This window comes from Athalia rosae, chromosome 2 (assembly GCF_917208135.1).
Source record: "Athalia rosae chromosome 2, iyAthRosa1.1, whole genome shotgun sequence".
NCBI lineage: Eukaryota > Metazoa > Arthropoda > Insecta > Hymenoptera > Athaliidae > Athalia > Athalia rosae.
The window spans coordinates 4086552-4106144 of NC_064027.1; the positions used below are offsets into that span (position 1 = coordinate 4086552).

A 19593-nucleotide genomic window follows, 5' to 3' on the forward strand; every position below is an offset into this window, starting at 1 on the left:
TCAAGCACGGTCAAGTATGAGGTGATAGCGGCATCGTACGGCATTCGCTAGTATGAAATATGAATGTATAGGAGATTCGTTCAATGGGAGGTGACTCTCGGATTTTACAAATTGCGATCACGGTCCCAAAGCGCAGCATGAGTTGCTTCAGATAATAATTTATCGGAATTATCAGTAAAATTATCAGGCGTCCGGATTCCCCCGACAAAATGCATCACTCATGTCCTCTACCCTGCATATGTATACAAATCTATGGAACATATAAATTTAAGCAGAGAATAGTATGTAACACCATCAAAGAGAATGTGGTTTATTCAGACAAATATACATATTTGGAATGAGAATAAACTTTATATGGTGTAATATATGATTTCCCTATCTCACCTTCGCTATTGATATTCTTTTATACCTACCTGCTCAAATTCCGAACGACGCCATTACTTGTTCAGCGAGCTAACTATACGTTAAGCTTTTACTGATTAGATTACTTTACGTGCTTCAGATATAACTACTGATGTAACATTAATGAATTATAATTGAAGACCCTCTATTATATTACGTTTACGAATACAATTTTGATCATCAGACAGAATTGGGAACAGATAATGTCTGAGCGGTAAACCGACTTCAAAACAAAATTCTTGTAGATATATTGCAGAAATTGAACAATGGACGAACTCAACATTATGAAGTAAAACTTAACTTATCAGATTGTCAAATAACTTTTCATTTTCATCGTTATCAATCTCTATAGTTGCTGATTGCTCTGTCATACATGTATACATGAAATGGTTTTGCAAGCAGAGATTTGAATCTAAAACCCTGAGACATTCCTAATGTCCACTAACAATAAGCATTCGCTGATCTAAAAAATGATGAAAAAATCAGGGATTCCCTTCTTGAGGAGAAAATGAAAATAAATAAAATAAAAAGTAATGAACCGGTAGAAGCCGTTCAATCTAGAAAGCCGTTGCGTAAGGAGCGGATTGAAAGTACGAACAGGAAGATAGAGGAACTATGATTCAGACGGCCAAGTCTGGGATTTCAATGCAGACTGGCGGAACAGTCTGAATGACAAACGTAAATTCCCGACCAAAACAGCGTATAAACCTCGACACTGCGTAATTTTTGTAGTAAATTATGGAAATTCGAATTGTTCTTGAAAAATACGATTCTTCTAATCTTAATCGCGTCATAGTAAAAAAAAAAGTGAATAATTAAATACTGTACGTCCATGTGATTTGGTACTACTACTATGTTAATCACGTAAAGAATGATCGTAGATCCGAGAAATGAGGTACACACAGAAAAAAAAAAATTTGTTGGATAAAAAACTTTGCCTTCTTAGTCGATTTGTATAAGTTTTTTTTTTTGTAATCAATAAAAACAATTCTTCCTGATTAATGATTCATCGTTTTTATTAAAAAATCAAAGCCTCAATGAGACAAGAAATTTTGTGATTCATTCGAAAAAAATAGTTTTGTTGCTGTCTGGAAGCAACATTAATTTGATTTATTAGATCAATATTTTGGTGGTTTCAACAAAAAATTTCCCTGATTGTAAAGGATAAAAAATAAAGTACAAATACATGGAATTCTTTTTTTATAAGATACGATTTTTAATTAAACAATCTCTAGTTTTCGTAGCAAGTACAATAGTTTCCATATATCCTTGCACCAACAAAGTTAACATTGTACTTTTCAATAGAAAGTATATCAATGATTTACACCAAATTTCTCGTTTTCATATTATAATACTGCTGGAAACCTTCTAGTACAGAAAAATTAGCAAATGAACCGTTTAGTTATTAATAATTTTTTTTTTTTCTATACAAAATAACTGCGATAGTGGACGTCTGCAAAATGCACGCATGTTGCACTATGCTATTTATGATCGATTTTCAGTTATAAAGAATAAATGATTTCAAGTTATCCTAGTGCCTTGCAATATGCATATGTATATTTATTACAACAAGGATGAACGTAATTCATTAAGAAATAATAATGACTGAATATCCAAATATTTGTATTGATATTTCAACTTAGCCGTATGGATTGTTGCAGTGATAGGTGGATCATCACTAACGGTTGTTTCATCAATTGGCTGTGGTTTAAATGTTAATAACAATATAAAAAAGGTAAAGGAGTTTTTTCAACTTCTACCTTTCTCCCGAAATAGGCTAAATGGAACACATTAAATATTTCAGAAAAAAGAATTCGAATCTTTCGTAGAAATGAGGAATTTAGTTTGTTATAAGCTCATAGAGGTATCAAAATATTTTTAGATTCGGCGTAGTACATTTTTGATTGAGTGATTCAACAATTTTAATTGTTTTGTAGATTTTCCATTTGTCCAGTTACCATAAAAAGTTATTGAAAAACAAATTTTATGATAAAAAAATCATTTTCACTGGAAAGTTGTTTTTGAGTATATCTAAATGAAAATGTTTAACTTCAACTGCGTTTTTACTAGAAGACATCAACACGCATCAGTGGAGGAACTGACGGCAATAGCATCGCCGGTAAGTTCCCCTTGTAAATTTTGAATGAATTTTCTCGGCAATATTTAATGACAAAAATAGCTTTCACTAAGAGTAGAACATGTCACTCCAATGTCATTTATTAATTTAGTGATAGACGATCTCGCGTCAATTCTTCGGAATGTCTCATCGATGTTGCTACCAAATTTTACACCATAGATGGAAATTGAAGCAATTGTGTATGATGAAAATGATAGATAATAATAGTAGTAGTAATATAATAATAATATTAATAACATTAAAGATAATAATAATAATAATTTGCTTCGTTTCTTTTTACACATAATGTTGCATAAATTATCTGATATACCATATCTCGCTTCTCATTACAAATAGAAATAGACAACTATAAAATGCTTTGCTTCAGTAGAATTCTAACATGATCTCATAATACTAATACTAATAATGTCAATAATAATAATAATAATAGTAATAATGATAATAATAATGATAATAACAATACTAAATTGTAAGTATTACTAATAAATATAATCCAAAAATATCTATAATTATTTAATTATTCCTTATTGTTTGTAGCGATAGTGGTGGTGTCGGTGCTGGTTATTGTTATTGTGTGGTATAGTAATGATGATACTAATAATAGTAATAGCGGTAGTGAGGGCGTTAGCGATAATATTACATAGCGAATGTTCATCAGATTCTTAGTGTCTTACATTAAGAATATCCAGTCCAATGTTTATATGGACAGGCATCGCCAGTTTTCAGAGAATAATTCAAGTTGCAAATCTTACAAGTTGGTGTTTTCCCTCCTCTCTCTAAAAAAACTCGCTTAACAATTATCTGGCATGCCAAATTGCGCCACAGTTTTTTTTTCAAAAAAGTCGAAAGCTCATACTTACACATACCGTGCGAAATTTGCAATGCGCTCAAAAAATACAAATCAGGCACACTATTTTGTGCACGAGTTTTATCTGGATGTATAGCATAGCAGAAAAGTCACACGAGATATTAAAGTTGGCATGCAGTATTATTCAATTTTTGTATATCAGTAAAGGCCACGAGTGTTCAATAAAAAATTACTCAATAGTAATTGTACTCTGTTCGTACTAATCTGAAATGACTTACAAGTAGTTCGCAGAAGGTTTTAATGTTAATGCGAAATTTTTTGATATCCGATATCACTTAATATAATTACCATACAATGTCATTGGTTGTCTCCAAACACAATTCTCAATATTATATCTGTGAATTTTGATTAGGTATTTTTGATTTGAATATTTTCATTCAGTTTCAAGATAATGCATTATTACCTTCAAGTAGACCTGAAAAAGCTCTATGGGCCACAGCAATCTTTCGATTTTATTAATTAAAGAACGTAAATAAGACCATATAGCACCATTCCGATTCGCAATACGATGAGAAACAATGCAGAGCCATCATTGAGCACAAAGAAATATAATCTCATTTCTGAGTTAGCACAATATTAAAAATAATCTCGAATAACGCTGCTTTGTTCGAAGAAAATTATGAATTAATTACGTATGAAGGATAGTCTACAAATAGTTTGACATGCTACTCAATGACATACATTGATGTGCTCAATGCATCTGTGGAAATACTTTTTTCGAATATCATGTTTGATGTATGTCATGGAGCAGGGTGATTGTATTCTTTCTCAATAAATATGAAACTTTTCTTTATTCAAACAAATAATGTTCGTTCTAATGTTTATAGAACTTCAGACATTACATAATGTTTGGGACTTTAGCGAAAATCATCGTTGATATTAATTATTCTGAAATAATTGCACTTTGGTGAAAAAAATATAATAGCACATCTATGCACCCGCTCGCACTGCAAGTAATTAGTGGATGATCTTTATATAAAATATATAAAATGTACGTTTCGGAAATTAGTACAGTCATTACATACGAAAAAAAAGGCTTAGAAAGGAAAATGAACCGAGAAAGCTTATTTTTGGATATGCTGTGGGGGGGCTTAAAAAAGCTTAACATCAAATTATCGACCAAGATTTCCTATGTTCATTCGCCGCCGTTTTGAAAAGGGTGTGAATTTTGTTGTTTCGCAATAAATCGGTTCTCCGTCATAATACGGAAATTAGGATTAGATATTTTTTTTTGGTTTTTTGACACTACAATTTAGGTCATATGACTTCTAAGAAGTTAGAATTGATTTTTTTTTTTCTCCATTCTCGTGATACTTATCGAAAAAATGTTTATCATCAATCTTGTAGTATATTTAAGGTTTAAGACAAAATTGTTAAAGTACAATCATAGATATGTACGATATAAATGACTACAACATTAGAATGATCAATAACACGTATAAAATTTGTTTTCAAGATATGTGTTCGCATGACGCGTAATTTTAAGAAAAATGGGTGTTTTGGATGTTTAGATTTTTCTTTACTTCGATAGTTCGGGTTCGCATTCTTGTTCTTCCGAGTCCTGATCAATTTCTAGCGAATCATGATTCGCCGATACTAGACTCATCCATATCATCATCCTTATCATGTCGATGTTACAGATGTTGTTGCATGTTGACCGACAGCAATAGTAACATACGTTCATGTTCCTCGCATCTTCTTTCTAAGCTTGCCGCTAAAAGAGTGTGAAATGCTTTCTTCTTACCCTATAAATGTCTTCAATCAAAGGTTTCTTGCAACTTCATCAATTTTAAGTTATTAATTTTTCAGTTTTTCGTTCGATATCTCTATAACGATGGATTGTAGGTGAAAAAGTCATATGACCTAAATTGGAGAATGTCAAAAAACCAACAAAAAAGTATCTAATCATAATTTCTGTTTTATGACGGAGAACCGAGTTATCACAAAACAACAAAATTTACACCCTTTTCAAAACGGCGGCGAATGCACATAGGAAACCTTGGTCGACAATTTGAAGTTAAGCTTTTTTAAGCCCCCTACCCCCACAGCATATCCAAAAATCAGCGCCGCAGTTCATTCTTCTTTCCAAACGTATACACATAACAACTGTCCTAAATGGACTACAACCAATGCCAATGTATTTCAACGAGTACGAATATTGTAACACGAACATCGAAAATACGGGTGCAAGCTATCTTGTTCCAAACAGAACGTATGACATATGGACAGTAAGTGGGGCGTCAAGTGTCACACATGAGATACAGAAACTAATGCCACACATATGGAGGTTGATAAGGCTTAACGACATATTTCAGCGTCAGTGGAAACTGCAAAGAAATATAGGCTTATTTCGTTGACTATCCAATTCTGAAAAAATGAATCTGCACTTCTTGTTGAAAAATGGACAATCGATAAAAATGTACAGTTTCATAGAAATTTATTTCACGTACCGGTCTCGCATATAGATTAGACATGAGCCACCCATAGATTCGGAAAAAAATTATTAGTGAATATGTAAAGCATGGCCATTTTGGAAGAGTGAGAGTTTGAAAAATAAGTACGATGAAAATTGGTAGACATGCCTGTTTTTTAAAACACAATTTTATATACATACTGCGAATATTGTTGATCAGGAAGCTTCGGTGAATGAATGAATAGATAAAACAAAAATATTACGTAACTCGAGCTATAAGAGTTGGTATAAAGAAGTGGAATTCAATAACAAGTGAATTATGAGTAAACGCGAATGAAATTATTACCTAATATGCCGTTAAGTAATACGTTTAAAACTGCGACTATACACTATACACTATACACCACAAACTGATCACTTATGCAAAATGGCCAATAGAACGGATTTACAGGCACTTTTGTAAGCTTTTTAGACCCGATTAAACTTATATTGTATACTAAAATCCAAAATTTTGTTCCGTGTAAATGAATTAAAGTATATAAATCCTAAGGATGGAAGTTTATAATAAGGTTAGGTAGTAGGGTGTAATTAAGAACGGATTGGGTTTAATTTACATGTTTTCGAATTGATCAACACGACGTTTAGTATTGCCTTTACGAATCTCACGAAGCGTCTTGTATTTATCACGACCTTGGCGTACGTTTTCTCTATGGATTTTGTCCATCGCCGTTTCCTTTGTTTCGTCGCGAGATTGGGCCAAGTCCTGTTTTAGAGCCTGTTGATAAAAGGAAAAAAAAACAAATCATATATCGAACAACTGGAACTATAATAACTAATTATTTAGGATACATGAATAGCAATAACAGGGAGATTTTGAAGGTATGAAACACGTACCTTCAACTGGTCGTGCAGCCGTTCGTTCCTTTCTGCGAGAGTACGTCGCTCTTCAACTGGATCAATGATCGACTCGTCAGTAGCAAGGTCCTTAGTAACATCGCCCTGTGGGCTTTCATCTTCTCCCTCTTCCTCGCCCTCTTCTTCATTCTCTTCAACATGATGATGTTGGGGAGTTGTACTTGATTGGAATGCCTCCTCTTGCCTAATTCTGAAATATGCCATTCATATATTTTATGATCTGTCGCATAGTTGCTTTGTAAAATGCAGTTGGCATAATCTGGTTTTTTCAGGTGTGCAACCAGATATGGATTATATCTACTGTAATTTGTACGGTATTGCAGAGTCACGATTAAAACACAAATTCATAATTGTACCTGGCTGCCTCTACTTCTTCTTGAAGTCTTCGAGCTTCTGCATCTTTAACGTCAACTTCAGATTGAATACGTTGAACTTCTTCTTGCTTTGCTCTAATCTCCTGTTCCAGCTTCATGCGCTCTGCAGCCTCCATTTCTTGGGAGCGTTCTAGCTTTTCCATCATCACTGTCAATTCCTAAAAATATCAATGAATTATTTTTTGAAGAAACATCAATCCTGATTACAACACAATAAAATATTTGTATTATAACAATTACACCAGCTAATAGCCAGGTAATTGGATTTTTTATATGCAATTATCCGTGACTACGATATTATTGCATAAAAATCCTACAAATTCTGATCTTATTATTGTACGTTTATTGGATGAAGTGCTATGGAAAATTTGATGAAAATAATATCATTCATAAGAAAATCAATACTCCTGACTTGAATTCTACTCTAGATTTCTACATATGATACTCAATTAATAGGAAAATTAGGTAGTTTGAAAAAGATTGCCAGTGAAAAACTACCATTATTAATTCAATACTCCGTAATTCAGATAGATCGATGATCGACAATCAATGCTGAACACGGTTTTGATAATTAGTAGCTGTTTGACACATAGCATGTCCTCAGCATGTGACAAAAAACCACTGAGTTACAACAACTAGCCAAGGCGCGTTTGAAATTTGAATACATGCATCACATTATGGGTTAAAATACGTAATTGAGAACATCTCTGAGGTAGAGATTATAAATGCTTTTGAACTGAAAATACACACTAGAATTTGTTAAGACTTCAAGAATCAGTAAAAAACCAGAAATTAAAATGAGGATTGTAAAAGTTTAAAGAAAAACATCTAGGATCGAAAGTGGTATCTCACCAATAAATATTTGGAATAACGTGCTAGTGCTGCATTGCTAAGATATGCATGTGCTATTGCCATGACTTGTAAAAACTCCTAGAATTGTAAATTCTATTTTAAAAAGAAGTTAGACACGGAATATCAAACAGTCGCTGCTTAACAATCACTAAGGAGAACAAATTGGATTGAATTTTGACAGAATATGCACGAAAATATTTTAGTTACTTTTATCACTGCGGCAATTCTAGAGAAAATTATTTCACTTAAATATCGTAATACGCAATACTGGACAGTTTTAAAGAATTGCTGAAAATACTGAATGATTGACAACAACATACCTTCTGACGATCTTCGAGCTCTTCTTTAGCAGCTTGAAGTTGTTTTAGCTGTTCCTCTAAACGTCGAATCATTTCCTGCGCTTCCGAAAGTTCGGCCTGCCGTCTCTCCATCTCTTCAGCCATACTTCTGAGCCTCTCCTCATACTCTTGCTGCTTCTTTTCAGCACGTTCTCTTGCAGCAATTTCCAACTGAAGCTTTTCTCTTTGTTGCTGCTTAGCAATTTTCTCATCACGAGCTTGAGCCTTTAATGAAAAGTCAAATACTTATTGACAGAGCTCAAGTTTAAAGTAAACATCTAAATGCTGGGTAGATATTTCATACATTTCACAGAGCAGAAGGCAACTTTGTTCTAATCCACCACCCTCAGATAATCTTTGACATCATGGCACTCAAGAGTAGCAAATACAAACGTAAACATCACAGGGCAGTGTTCGAAATTTAAAATGCTAATATAACTGAACTTCCGAAATGAGGTGAGAAGTTGGAATATCTGATCAATATACAATTATTATACGGACATATAAATAATTCAACTAACCTTCATCTGTTGGACATCGATGGTATCAGGCTTACGTCTTCGCATGTATAATTCATGGTTGCCCATGCAAAGAGCCAAAATTCTCTTGTTGATCCTAACTCTTGGTGCGAAGAAGACAAAATCTGGTGCTTTCTTGTCGATTGGTTTAATGATAAACTTTCTATCATTGAAGGAGATATTACGAATCTCTGACCATGGGAAACCAATTTTTGGTGTGAGTTTGTCATCCTTCTCGTAAATATTCAGGCCAAGAGCATCAACACCGAGCCAAAGTTCGGTACCTTTCTTGTTGCGAATTTCGAAGTAGTTCACGCCATACATTTCCAAATCCTGGTCGGAAACAAATCGAATGATTTAGTAGTTTCTAAATAAACTCTTGGAATGTTTTCCATGTGAAACAATTCTGATCATGATTCTGGAAAAATCGGAATTCTCTATACCTGAGCAATTTTTAAATATTCCATCATCGCATCTTCGCGAAGCATTCCTCGGTGTTCCTGCCACCATGTTGTAACGGAACCTTCCCATTCATCTTTGCTCATTTTATGCTGATCCATGACACGTTGTGGTAATAAACGGTCGTTGGCTAAAAAGCCAGTACTATGAGAGCTTTTTAGAAAATCTCCATGGCGAGCTTGAACGGCATAAGAAGCCAATAGCACGGATGTTTCCGGCGGACAGTATATATCATCGGTTAAGATGGAATTTTTCACCTAGAAAAAATAATTCCAGGATTATCGAATTACGGATATACGAATATAACATGTTCACGACAAAAAAAATTTTATCAGCAAAATACGGTCAGCATGATCCTGTAAGAAAATGAGATCTAAACGAGTGTCGGCTCACCTGAAGATAAAATAGACGAAGCGTGATGTCCTGAATAAGTTCCTCAGCAACATCTTCCGGATAGAATTTGGCACGGAACTTGAATTGCAAGGGATTCTCTTTCTTCACATCTTGGTTCATCACCTGTAACCCAAGGTAGAATGATATAATTGTTGTATTATTTACGCGAGACAATAGGTACAAAAACAGTGCCTGTGAATTGAAGTGGTTAAATGCACATCAACATATAATCATGCACTGGGTGTTTGTGTTTGTTCACTAATAAAAATGGAAACTGTGACAAAAATTGGTATCCGACGATATTGAGTTTGTAATAATGCAAAATGAAAGAAGCTGAATTTACTGGAAACACAACGTCGTGGTAACTCGTGATACATAATGTATAGATCCATTAGAATAGTTTAAAACAAAATTAAAGTAAGTGATCTTGATTGTCTTATCACAAGATTATTAAACAACTTCATTTCCGTAAACCAGAAATTTAGTCAGTGTCGCTGACCATTGCGTGAAGCAGATTAGTTCATTACGCATTCGTATAAAATACTAAACAACCGATAACTCACTCATTCTGGTGGCAAATTAAAGATAACATTCGTCTTTCGAATTGAAATAATTATGAATCACTTGCGATATCTTACAGCATGATACAAATGTAAGTTATTGCGTATATGACTGGAAAATAATTAATTTGCGTATAAATTGATCGTAAAGTAGAGAAAACGCGGTATAAACTGTGCCACTAGAAAGCTCTATATGCAACGACAAGTTTGACATTACAGAAAAATCCAAATGGTTAATTTGTCTTACGTGCCAAATTTTTCGCCGATTGAATAAACCCACCTGTAATGATATGCCATAACCATGAATAGTCCTCACTTTCAGATAGTAATTCAAATTAGCGTTTACGGAATAAAATAGCCGCGAAACTCTATTAATTTTTTTTGAGGAACCGTTACTAAAGAAGGTAAAAAATATTGAAGAATTTATATACCGATAACAATTTTGAGTAGATAACAAACGAAACATATGCTTTGGATCAGCTGTAATCTAACGTAAATTTCTGATGGAGACACCTATTTGCTCGTATGTATCTATTCAATCAACTAATAATCTCGTCCATAAATACAACCTGTCAAATAACGAAATCATCGTGACCAAGGACCAGAACAGTATTAGCATGCCAAATATTATGCATGAATTCGAAATTATCCATGTCAACTCGACCAACTTTCGACTATGATTTATTATTTCTTTCCAATTTTTGCACGATATAAACCTCAAAGCATCCAAAAAATGTTTGCACTCGTGTTCGAATTTCTCAATGAGCTTTATGAGCTTTGAGACCAAGTATATTTAAAAAAAAGTTGTATTTTTTATCTGAAACAAAATTCGAAAAATTTGGTGTTTTGTTTGAATCGACATGGGGTGTCACGTTATGCTACAAGTAACACAGTCCCTTAAACAGTTACATATGTTTGTAATCAGATACGCTTTTCAATCCACATCAATTGATTATACTAAGCTCACTATGGACCGCAACTTGCAGTTTCCGCGGTTAGGCAATTTCGAAAAAATAACAATCTATACATACTCGAGGTTTATTCTACAATATGAATAACGTGTCATGCATTACATTTATAATTAATTGTTAACATGTTACGCCATAAATGGTTGTTTGTTATTTTGCTTACCCTAGATAAGAATGAATATCCACTCTTCCAGTTGTTCATTTTATGTTTGCGTGCATTTTAAGAATAGAAATACAGTAAAATTAAAGTATTTTATATGTAGTTTAATAATGTAAGGTAGTTGTTGTGTACAAAGTATCAAAAGAATTTTGAGAGGACCATAATTTTATAGGCATCATATTCCTACATGTCTCATATTTACGGTGTGGTATAAGTTGAAGTTCGTAATGCAATAAAATATTCACATGTAAAAAACGACTTCGATTTAGGGATTTGAAGGATTCGAAGGATACGAAGGACATACGTGGAGTACATATTTTCCTAAATTCAGATAATTATATGCGGCGCATTCCGATTCTTTTTTTACAATATTTCATTTCTGAATTGTACAGAACTAAATTGAACCTGACGCATGTTTCTAGACAATTAATATTTCCAGCTAATTGTTCAGATAATCCATTACCTTTTTGCCATCGTTCTCATTTCACCTTGCGATGTATACCACCTTCTCTGATAAATGAAAAACGCGTCGGTAAATTCATGTCTAAGACATCGAATCGGCTGGCAGAAAGTTGCAGACTGAGCACCTGATGCGTTGCGTCAAATAAAATTGAAATCGAATAACATTACTCCAGACATTACGTCGATATCTATTTTATCCACGTATCATTGTACCGTAATATAAACAGACGTACTTATCTATATTCGGTGATTTACAATAGTCTGATGACGCTACCGAATTGTACGAGGAATTGTACGTACGTATAATTATCTTTAAAAAATTGCGAGTTGCGGATTTCACATCGGCCACGTAAACTTCGGATCACGCATAGATGATGTACTATACAGGTACATCAATATCAGATTACGATTAACGAGTCTTGCGGTAATAATTTTCAAACGTCATCGCAGCTACGGGTTTGATCGATATCCCAAAATATCCTCGGACTAGCCAAGGTCTCTTATTTTTTCGTTTCCGTAACGACAAGAACGATGGGAATTGCATAACCCTCGCATTATCGCGCCATTTCAATCCCGAGATCTTCTAGCCGCTGCGAATTGCGCGAGGGCAATCTCTTAGTAAAATGGCGTATTTCTGCATGGACACTCTAAAAGCCACCCGAGGATCTCTGTGTCTCTCATTTCCTCGTTCAACATATAATCGTAATGTATTCCTATATTATTTTCATCTACCTGCATGAATCCGCGGCCATACTATATATCGGCAGACTATACACCGGCTTTGAATCAATAATCGAGCGAGTAAAAGCAAAAAAATTAAAAAAATAACAAAAAGTGGGAACTTATTTTACCATACGAATATCGTATATGTTTGGGTTGAGAGAGAACTGAGAATTGAATTAACGTTCATTTAATCGTTAAAAATACCTGAAAAATCGAAGAGTGGGAATTTGAAGGAGAAGGAACAGATGGAAAAAAATTCAAAAAGGATAAAAAAAACTTCTTTACGGCAATCCTACATCGGCTTGATCACAAAAATTAAAAATTCTTCCTCGACGCCGCTGAAGACTTTATCGGAAAACGAACGGTTGTCTGTTGGGCGAGTGCCGGAAGGTCGGTTATACGTTAGGTATACTCTGATAAGATAACTTCTCTCCTTTTCCCGTTAAAATTACTTACGACTAGGCGAGGAATTGTTCTTCTCACATACAATACCATGTGTATACTCTTGTTCACGGATAGTCATAAAATACTCGTTGTCAAAGGGTTTTCTTTCATTACAGCCTTCGTTGACCATATCGGTTGTTAACTTTGTCACGAATTAAGTCAGGGCAGCTATACAAGTATAGCATGATGATATTAAAACCAAAGTCCCTGGCCCAGTGAGAAACTCGGCATTTATTAACTCTCTGATACGCTCATATATACTGTACATAGCTGGTTTTTTCTCTGTTTTTTCAATTTTTTTTTTTTTTTCTTTAATCGTAAAACGTACACGAATACGTATGTAGGTCTGCAATATCACAGCCGTAATATATCTTCACGGTAAACTCGTACCCGCGCACATATGTATATGTATGTATACGTGTATGAATATTCCTTATACCGCAGATGACGTAACATAACGGAGAACGGAGGCCACCTCACCAGGAACTTAAAAAAAGACGTAAGAAAAAGAAAAAGAAGTAAACAAAAAAAAAAGGAAATGTCCATCAACGAGTCCGCGATCTGCAGGACTACGAGGTGTAATGAGTCAGATATATACTTATAGGTGAATTATGGATGGATATTTTTTCATTTTTTATTATTCGACGTGATATTATGACGAACCGATGCTGCCAGACTTTTGTCATCAATTTTATAAAGGTGTTGTTGGCATATATCCACATAATACGTGAGCATGAAAAAGGAAAGAAGAAAAAAGAAAATAATCTTTAGTCTTTGGACTTAAAACTGCTTCATCTTAAGTCTCATTTTTCCTTTACTGCAGCGAAGTATAATAGGATTTCGAAGAGGATTTAGTCTACCGGTTGACCCTTTTCAGAAAATTTATCGTGACTTCCGGTCTGCAGTCTTGGCGGAAACTGTGAGCGGTATCGTTTATGACTCTTCCAAGAACATGAGTAGTTACTGCTATTATTAATATCGTTAGTTTCCCGTTCGTTTTATCCTTCGTTTCGCGTTCATCGAGCTTTAAAGAACTCGATGACCTACGAGCATGAAAGCAGGGTACATTATCCTAGTTTTCCTATACCTATAACGCGCGGTGTAAAATAATATTATGGAAATATACAACGGAAAGTACCTAATAAAGATTGATCGATCGTTGCAGCGATCTGTAAGTATAATTAGAAAATGAAATCGAACTATATATAGATGCAAGTAAGAGGACTAATTGATACGGTATTATGTGGAAATATGTGCGGAATGAATCAGATCATTACACAGACATGAAAGGCAAAAAAAAAAAAGGGAGAAATATATTACAGATGGTTTTCGTTGAGTTGATTTTTTGATTAATTCATTCAAATGTGAAAATCCAAATTTGAACCCATGAATATTTGCGGTAGCCATATCGTAAACGTTATATCAAGAGATAACCCTATCTCATTTGTTCACAATTTGCGATATCAATAGGCTGGAGGATTTTAATTGAAATGAAATTATTCCAATCAGCGTCGATGAGATTTTTACGAATAATATTCTCAATAATCAACGACTCACGGGATTGTCTGTTCTCTCCATAAAATGTAGTACGTACATGAAAATATGTACTCGTATGATATGAATATCATTTATTTTTAGACGCGCGTATTAACATACGAAATATGATAAAATTCATTAAAAATACGTCACGGTATTCCGACGGAGTAAAGGGGAAAAGTTTAACTATAATGACGTCACCTGATGAATCAGAACACAAAATGTGTACATATGTGAATTGTACCCACGTAACGTCGCCCGTGAAATCAAATATCAATAATAATGTGTCTTATCTCTATTCACCAAGTAGAAAAAACAAAAAAACGAAAAAAAAAGACCGTTAACACGTGAACTATATGAGGATCGTTAAAATAACACGTTATTGGATGTGACTATTGAAGATTTTTTCTTATCTCTGCATAGTGCAGGTGTGTATAGCTGTGTACTATTAATAATATACATAAGATTTCAATGACATAATGTGATCGACGTCGAGTAACGTCATATAAACTGGGGGAAGTGGGGAAATAAAGAGATTAGAGATACCTCTAATCACATCTCCAGCTGCAGCATCGAGCGATATTTACATAAAACACATCGATGACCCAAATCGACCCGCTAATCATCGTTAATCACAGCTGCGTGAACGTGAATTTTTTTTAATCATTTCTTTTTCTCTGTCGCTGTTTTTGCAAACACCTTTAGACTTTGCAGGTATCATGACGTAATCCCTATCGGTTGAATTCCGGGACACGTATGGAAAGCTTTTCTGCATACCTACTCCACCTTCTCGAGGTCGTAACAAGGAGGACTGAAAAGCAGAAGGGCGTGATCCACAGAAAATGGGCCAAATTTCATAAAATCTTACGGCGAGGCGGAAAAGGAAGTAATCAAATGCGGAATGAAAATAGATTTTCACTACGTCCTTCCGATCTCCAGCCATTGATGTGATCGTCAACTTCTACAATGAAATACGCTCGGAAATAGGTGTAGTAACAATGCAAAGTAAAACGTGACCGTGATAACGGGCAATACATGGTATAGTTAAACGTAAACGTAAACGCTTAAACGTATTCGAGGTATTCGCTAGAGCAACGGCGACGCCCCATTAAAACTCTGTCGTTTTCGTTGCTGTAACCGTTAGTGGTGGTAATAGTCGGACGAAGGAGAGGTAAAATGTAAACGATTACGTAAAACCGCAAACCTGTATCACACGCGTATCTGCCGGTGTGCCGGTCCCCGAGAGAAACACACGATGTCGAAATAGGGGAACTTATACACGGCATTGCAGGTGGAAGACACCTGTGGCCTTAACGCCTATAATTATATTTGTATCATGATCCATTTCTACGTAACCTATACCAGAACCTTCCATTTCCGCAGCGGTTTTAAGTATATCGATCGATCTACGGAGTGACCTGAAAATCGTTACGAGAGTCGCACCGACGCACATTTATTTCTTTTCTTTTCTCTGCCATGGATTAATGAAATTCGCGGCGACCCGCACCCTCATTTTTCTGCTACGCGACGCCGTGCTGCAGACTTACCAAATCATCTTCGAACTCGTCATCGTCGGTATCTGAATCTGAACGTCCGCGTAATCTGCGCACCTTCTTCTTCACCTCCTTCTTCACCACCCTAGTGATCATGCTTTCGGGCTGCGTGAAAGTCACAGACACAACGGGACGTACATTAAGCGTGCGAAAATTTCACGTACGTTATACGCGGTGCATTCCATGTAAATTTCATCTAGCATAGGTTCGGACCCTCTCAATCGATATCTCCATTTTGAGATATCGCATTTCCTTTTTCGGCGCGTAGAAAGTACTCCGAAAAAATACCTCACCGGGGCCAGTATACATGACGAAGTTGACGTGGAACACCTCGTATAAATGTAAAGAATATCGCGATTCGGGCTACTCGGTTGTAATGACCGAAAATTATTCTCATAGGAGATTTCAACGCTCTAGCTAAGGATTGTAACTTTACAAAATCGGAACGAATCCAGCCAACGGGATAATACTAACTACTATACATCGATATGCTATTTACACACCACAAATGCAGAGGAATACTAATTGTAAAACGAAATATTTCTTCTATAGATACATCGGGTATATACTTTTATGATAAAATCAAGCGAAATCATTACACTTGTTAAACGATGAGAAAAAATATACAGGTCAGCTTCAACGAGAGATAATATGATTGGTTATTATAACGGTGTTGAGTTTCGAAAGACTACGTGTACCGATCTTGCGCGAACGTCAATTCGTTTACAGGTGTTGTACAGAGTGTTGAAGAAATATTGAATCTGTATATTTCTTTTTTCGACGTTCATCACTCGCAGGTTTCACATGTTCAACACAAATTGATACCTACACCGTCCCGAGTGCGTTAGATTCTGGAGAAATCGTGGATGTATAATAATGTAATTATTAAGAAAAAAAAAAAAATGCCGAAGTTTCGAAAAAGCAACACTCGGACGCGTGACCTGTTCATTGACCTATTCTCCGGCAGCTTTGTGATATTAATTAAGATATGGGCTCGCTTAACATTCGTCTTATTAAAAATTTCTCCGTGCAAAATTATAACGGAGGCGGTTGAGGGGCAAAAAAAAATACAGCAAACTTATGATTCATCGAATAAATGACCCCGTTTAAAAAATAACCATAACTGTCATTTCAAAATACGCTTTACGGACTCACCTCGTTTTCCTCAATTTATTATTGAGATGTTGTATACATCAATGTATAACGATCCGATTTCACTCTAGGAATTATTTATCGAGATAAAGAAATTTTTCCCCCCTCAATAAACGAACGTACGTATATCGAGCGGTCGAAAATTTGATCAATTATATGTTTTCTGAATTACGAAAGATTTAAGTCGCTACTTTCTCGGCGACAAAGCTGCGAAATTCAAACTACCGGGTATATATGTAGGTGGCATATATCACGATTGTACATATACGTCGAAATGATTTGAATTCTAGCCGATAATTAGAACGACATTGCGTCATTTCTAAGCGTGAGTATTTACAATGAAACAATGTTATCGCGTATTATCATAGTCCCAGCAAAATAGAAATTAACTAATTAACTGTTCAACTCTAGTTTGAATTGTAGTATTTAGTTACAGTCTAATACTATGAAATAAACTGTTAGTTTTCGAGAACAGCTCATTCGTTTGTGATGTATAGCGTATCACACGTATATTACACACTCGTAATTACGAGCATCGTACAATAAACGCGATGGAAATTGAATGAGATTTTTTTTCTTCTTCTTCTATCGCTTTAATTTCTAGACAACTCGTAAATGTATCGTACGACCGTACTAATAACTTGGAATGGAGAACAAACTAAATTTATGCGACACATTGCGGGATTTAGCGTTAACGCTAGGTGCGTTACGCGTTGGCGAGCAGATTCTTCGAATAAACACATCCTCCGCAATGAATCAAAAAAGAGAAGTGGAAAGGAAAAAAAATTTTTACGAGCTAAAATTCCTCGGCGATGAAACAAAGATAAATCGCGTTGATGATCAGTCATCGTGTATCCACACATACAAAATCTACACACAGGCATACAGGTGTGCGGGAGAAACGTCTCGCTGAAAATCACGTGGAATTCTAAAGATCTAAGATACGTATGTATACAATAAAAAATGTTGAACAGCTGCAGCAGGTGAGGTAAGCGCGACGATGTAACGGAGTGAGTCATTTCCCGAATTGACGAACTGCTGCATATCTCAGCAGAGACGAAAATCATTGAAAACGATCCGACTCGAACTGAGTCCAAAAACGTACCATATTACACGTCTGTACAGAGGTGCGATGCGATATCGTATGGACAATGACGATAGGCATGCAAGGGACAGAATTTCAAATTTACGTCTTAAAATAAACACGTATCAATCAATCTGGGGCGCGATGTTCCAATACGCACGAGTTAGGGTTTAAACGTGCGTGTTTGTACCGATCATACAGCGTAGATATCTGTGAGGTCGTATATCACGATCGAGCACGAATTAACTATACGTCGTACAAACGTGATGAATCGTTTTATGACCGCTGCAGGACAGTGACCAATCGCCGAAAGTGGCTGACGATATGCGACGAGTGTTATCGAACATTTTCGACGATCGAATGCTGTAAAATCGGTTGAACTACGAAGACTTTGGGAAACGAGATGCAAAAGTACCTACTGCATCGAACGGGGCACGGCACCGAGGTGCGCGCTATCATAATCGTTTCCCAGGCATATTGTTGCGTGAGATAAAAATGTTTAGAGCTATATATTTTTATTTAATTTCAGCTCCTGCGGCGTGTTTGTATTTAAACTTTATTACTGCCGCGCGATAATGTCATAATAGCGTTTAATTTATACATACGGTCTGTACTCCACAATGTTTTACACAGACGATTTAGTAAAAAAGACAATATCGACTGAGAATATAACCGTATACATAGAATAAACGGATGAAATTTACCGCAAGAATAAATTTTTAATCATTTTATTGCAGACGTATAAAAATTCAGAAATTATTTGAAAAATACCAATCGATTATCATCGATATTTTTATCGCGTTGATAATTTACAATTCTTGAAACGACTCGCGCGGGTATACAGAAATAACAAAAGCTTTAATACGCATAATCATTAGCCGTTATTAGAAACGGAATTGAAATTTTTTTATATTCGCTGAGGTCGCGCATCTTTCCCATTAAAGTTTCCGCCGTTGACCGCGTTGAGCTCCAGCCTTGAATTTTTCCCGTGCTCACAGCCGTTTCCGGCGTTCTATATAATATTCTTTTGTGAAATAACGGAATGAATAACGAGCACCGAATACCTTCTTCTGTACACAGAGTGTCGCGGCCGATCGATTTGACAAATATCGTTATTCTGAAATTGAATTTCATTGAACTTTTTCATGAGCCGATAGGATCGGCGATTTGTAATCATCTTTTAAGCATACCACGATGGAAATTGAACGAGAGTTTTAAAAAATCATTCTCTCAAATTCCCCAGTCGTTTAGCTCATGCGAGGAATAAATTCACGGTTCTTGA

General features: G+C 35.3%; 1 protein-coding gene across 3 annotated transcripts in view; it reads right to left on the reverse strand.

Moving 5' to 3' along the window:
• Positions 1 to 1594: 1594 nt before the first annotated feature.
• The window catches only part of LOC105692332 (moesin/ezrin/radixin homolog 1), a 29887-nt gene continuing 11888 nt past the window's right edge, over positions 1595 to 19593 (reverse strand). For all 3 annotated transcript variants that reach the window (XM_048650240.1, XM_012411455.3, XM_048650239.1), the window contains 7 exons: positions 9670 to 9792; positions 9261 to 9533; positions 8821 to 9150; positions 8282 to 8524; positions 7092 to 7267; positions 6715 to 6925; positions 1595 to 6595 (listed from right to left, as the gene is read on the reverse strand). In XM_048650240.1, the coding sequence (XP_048506197.1) occupies positions 6431 to 6595; positions 6715 to 6925; positions 7092 to 7267; positions 8282 to 8524; positions 8821 to 9150; positions 9261 to 9533; positions 9670 to 9792 (1521 nt within the window). In that variant the 3' untranslated portion in view covers positions 1595 to 6430. The remainder of the gene's footprint in view (positions 6596 to 6714; positions 6926 to 7091; positions 7268 to 8281; positions 8525 to 8820; positions 9151 to 9260; positions 9534 to 9669; positions 9793 to 19593) is intronic.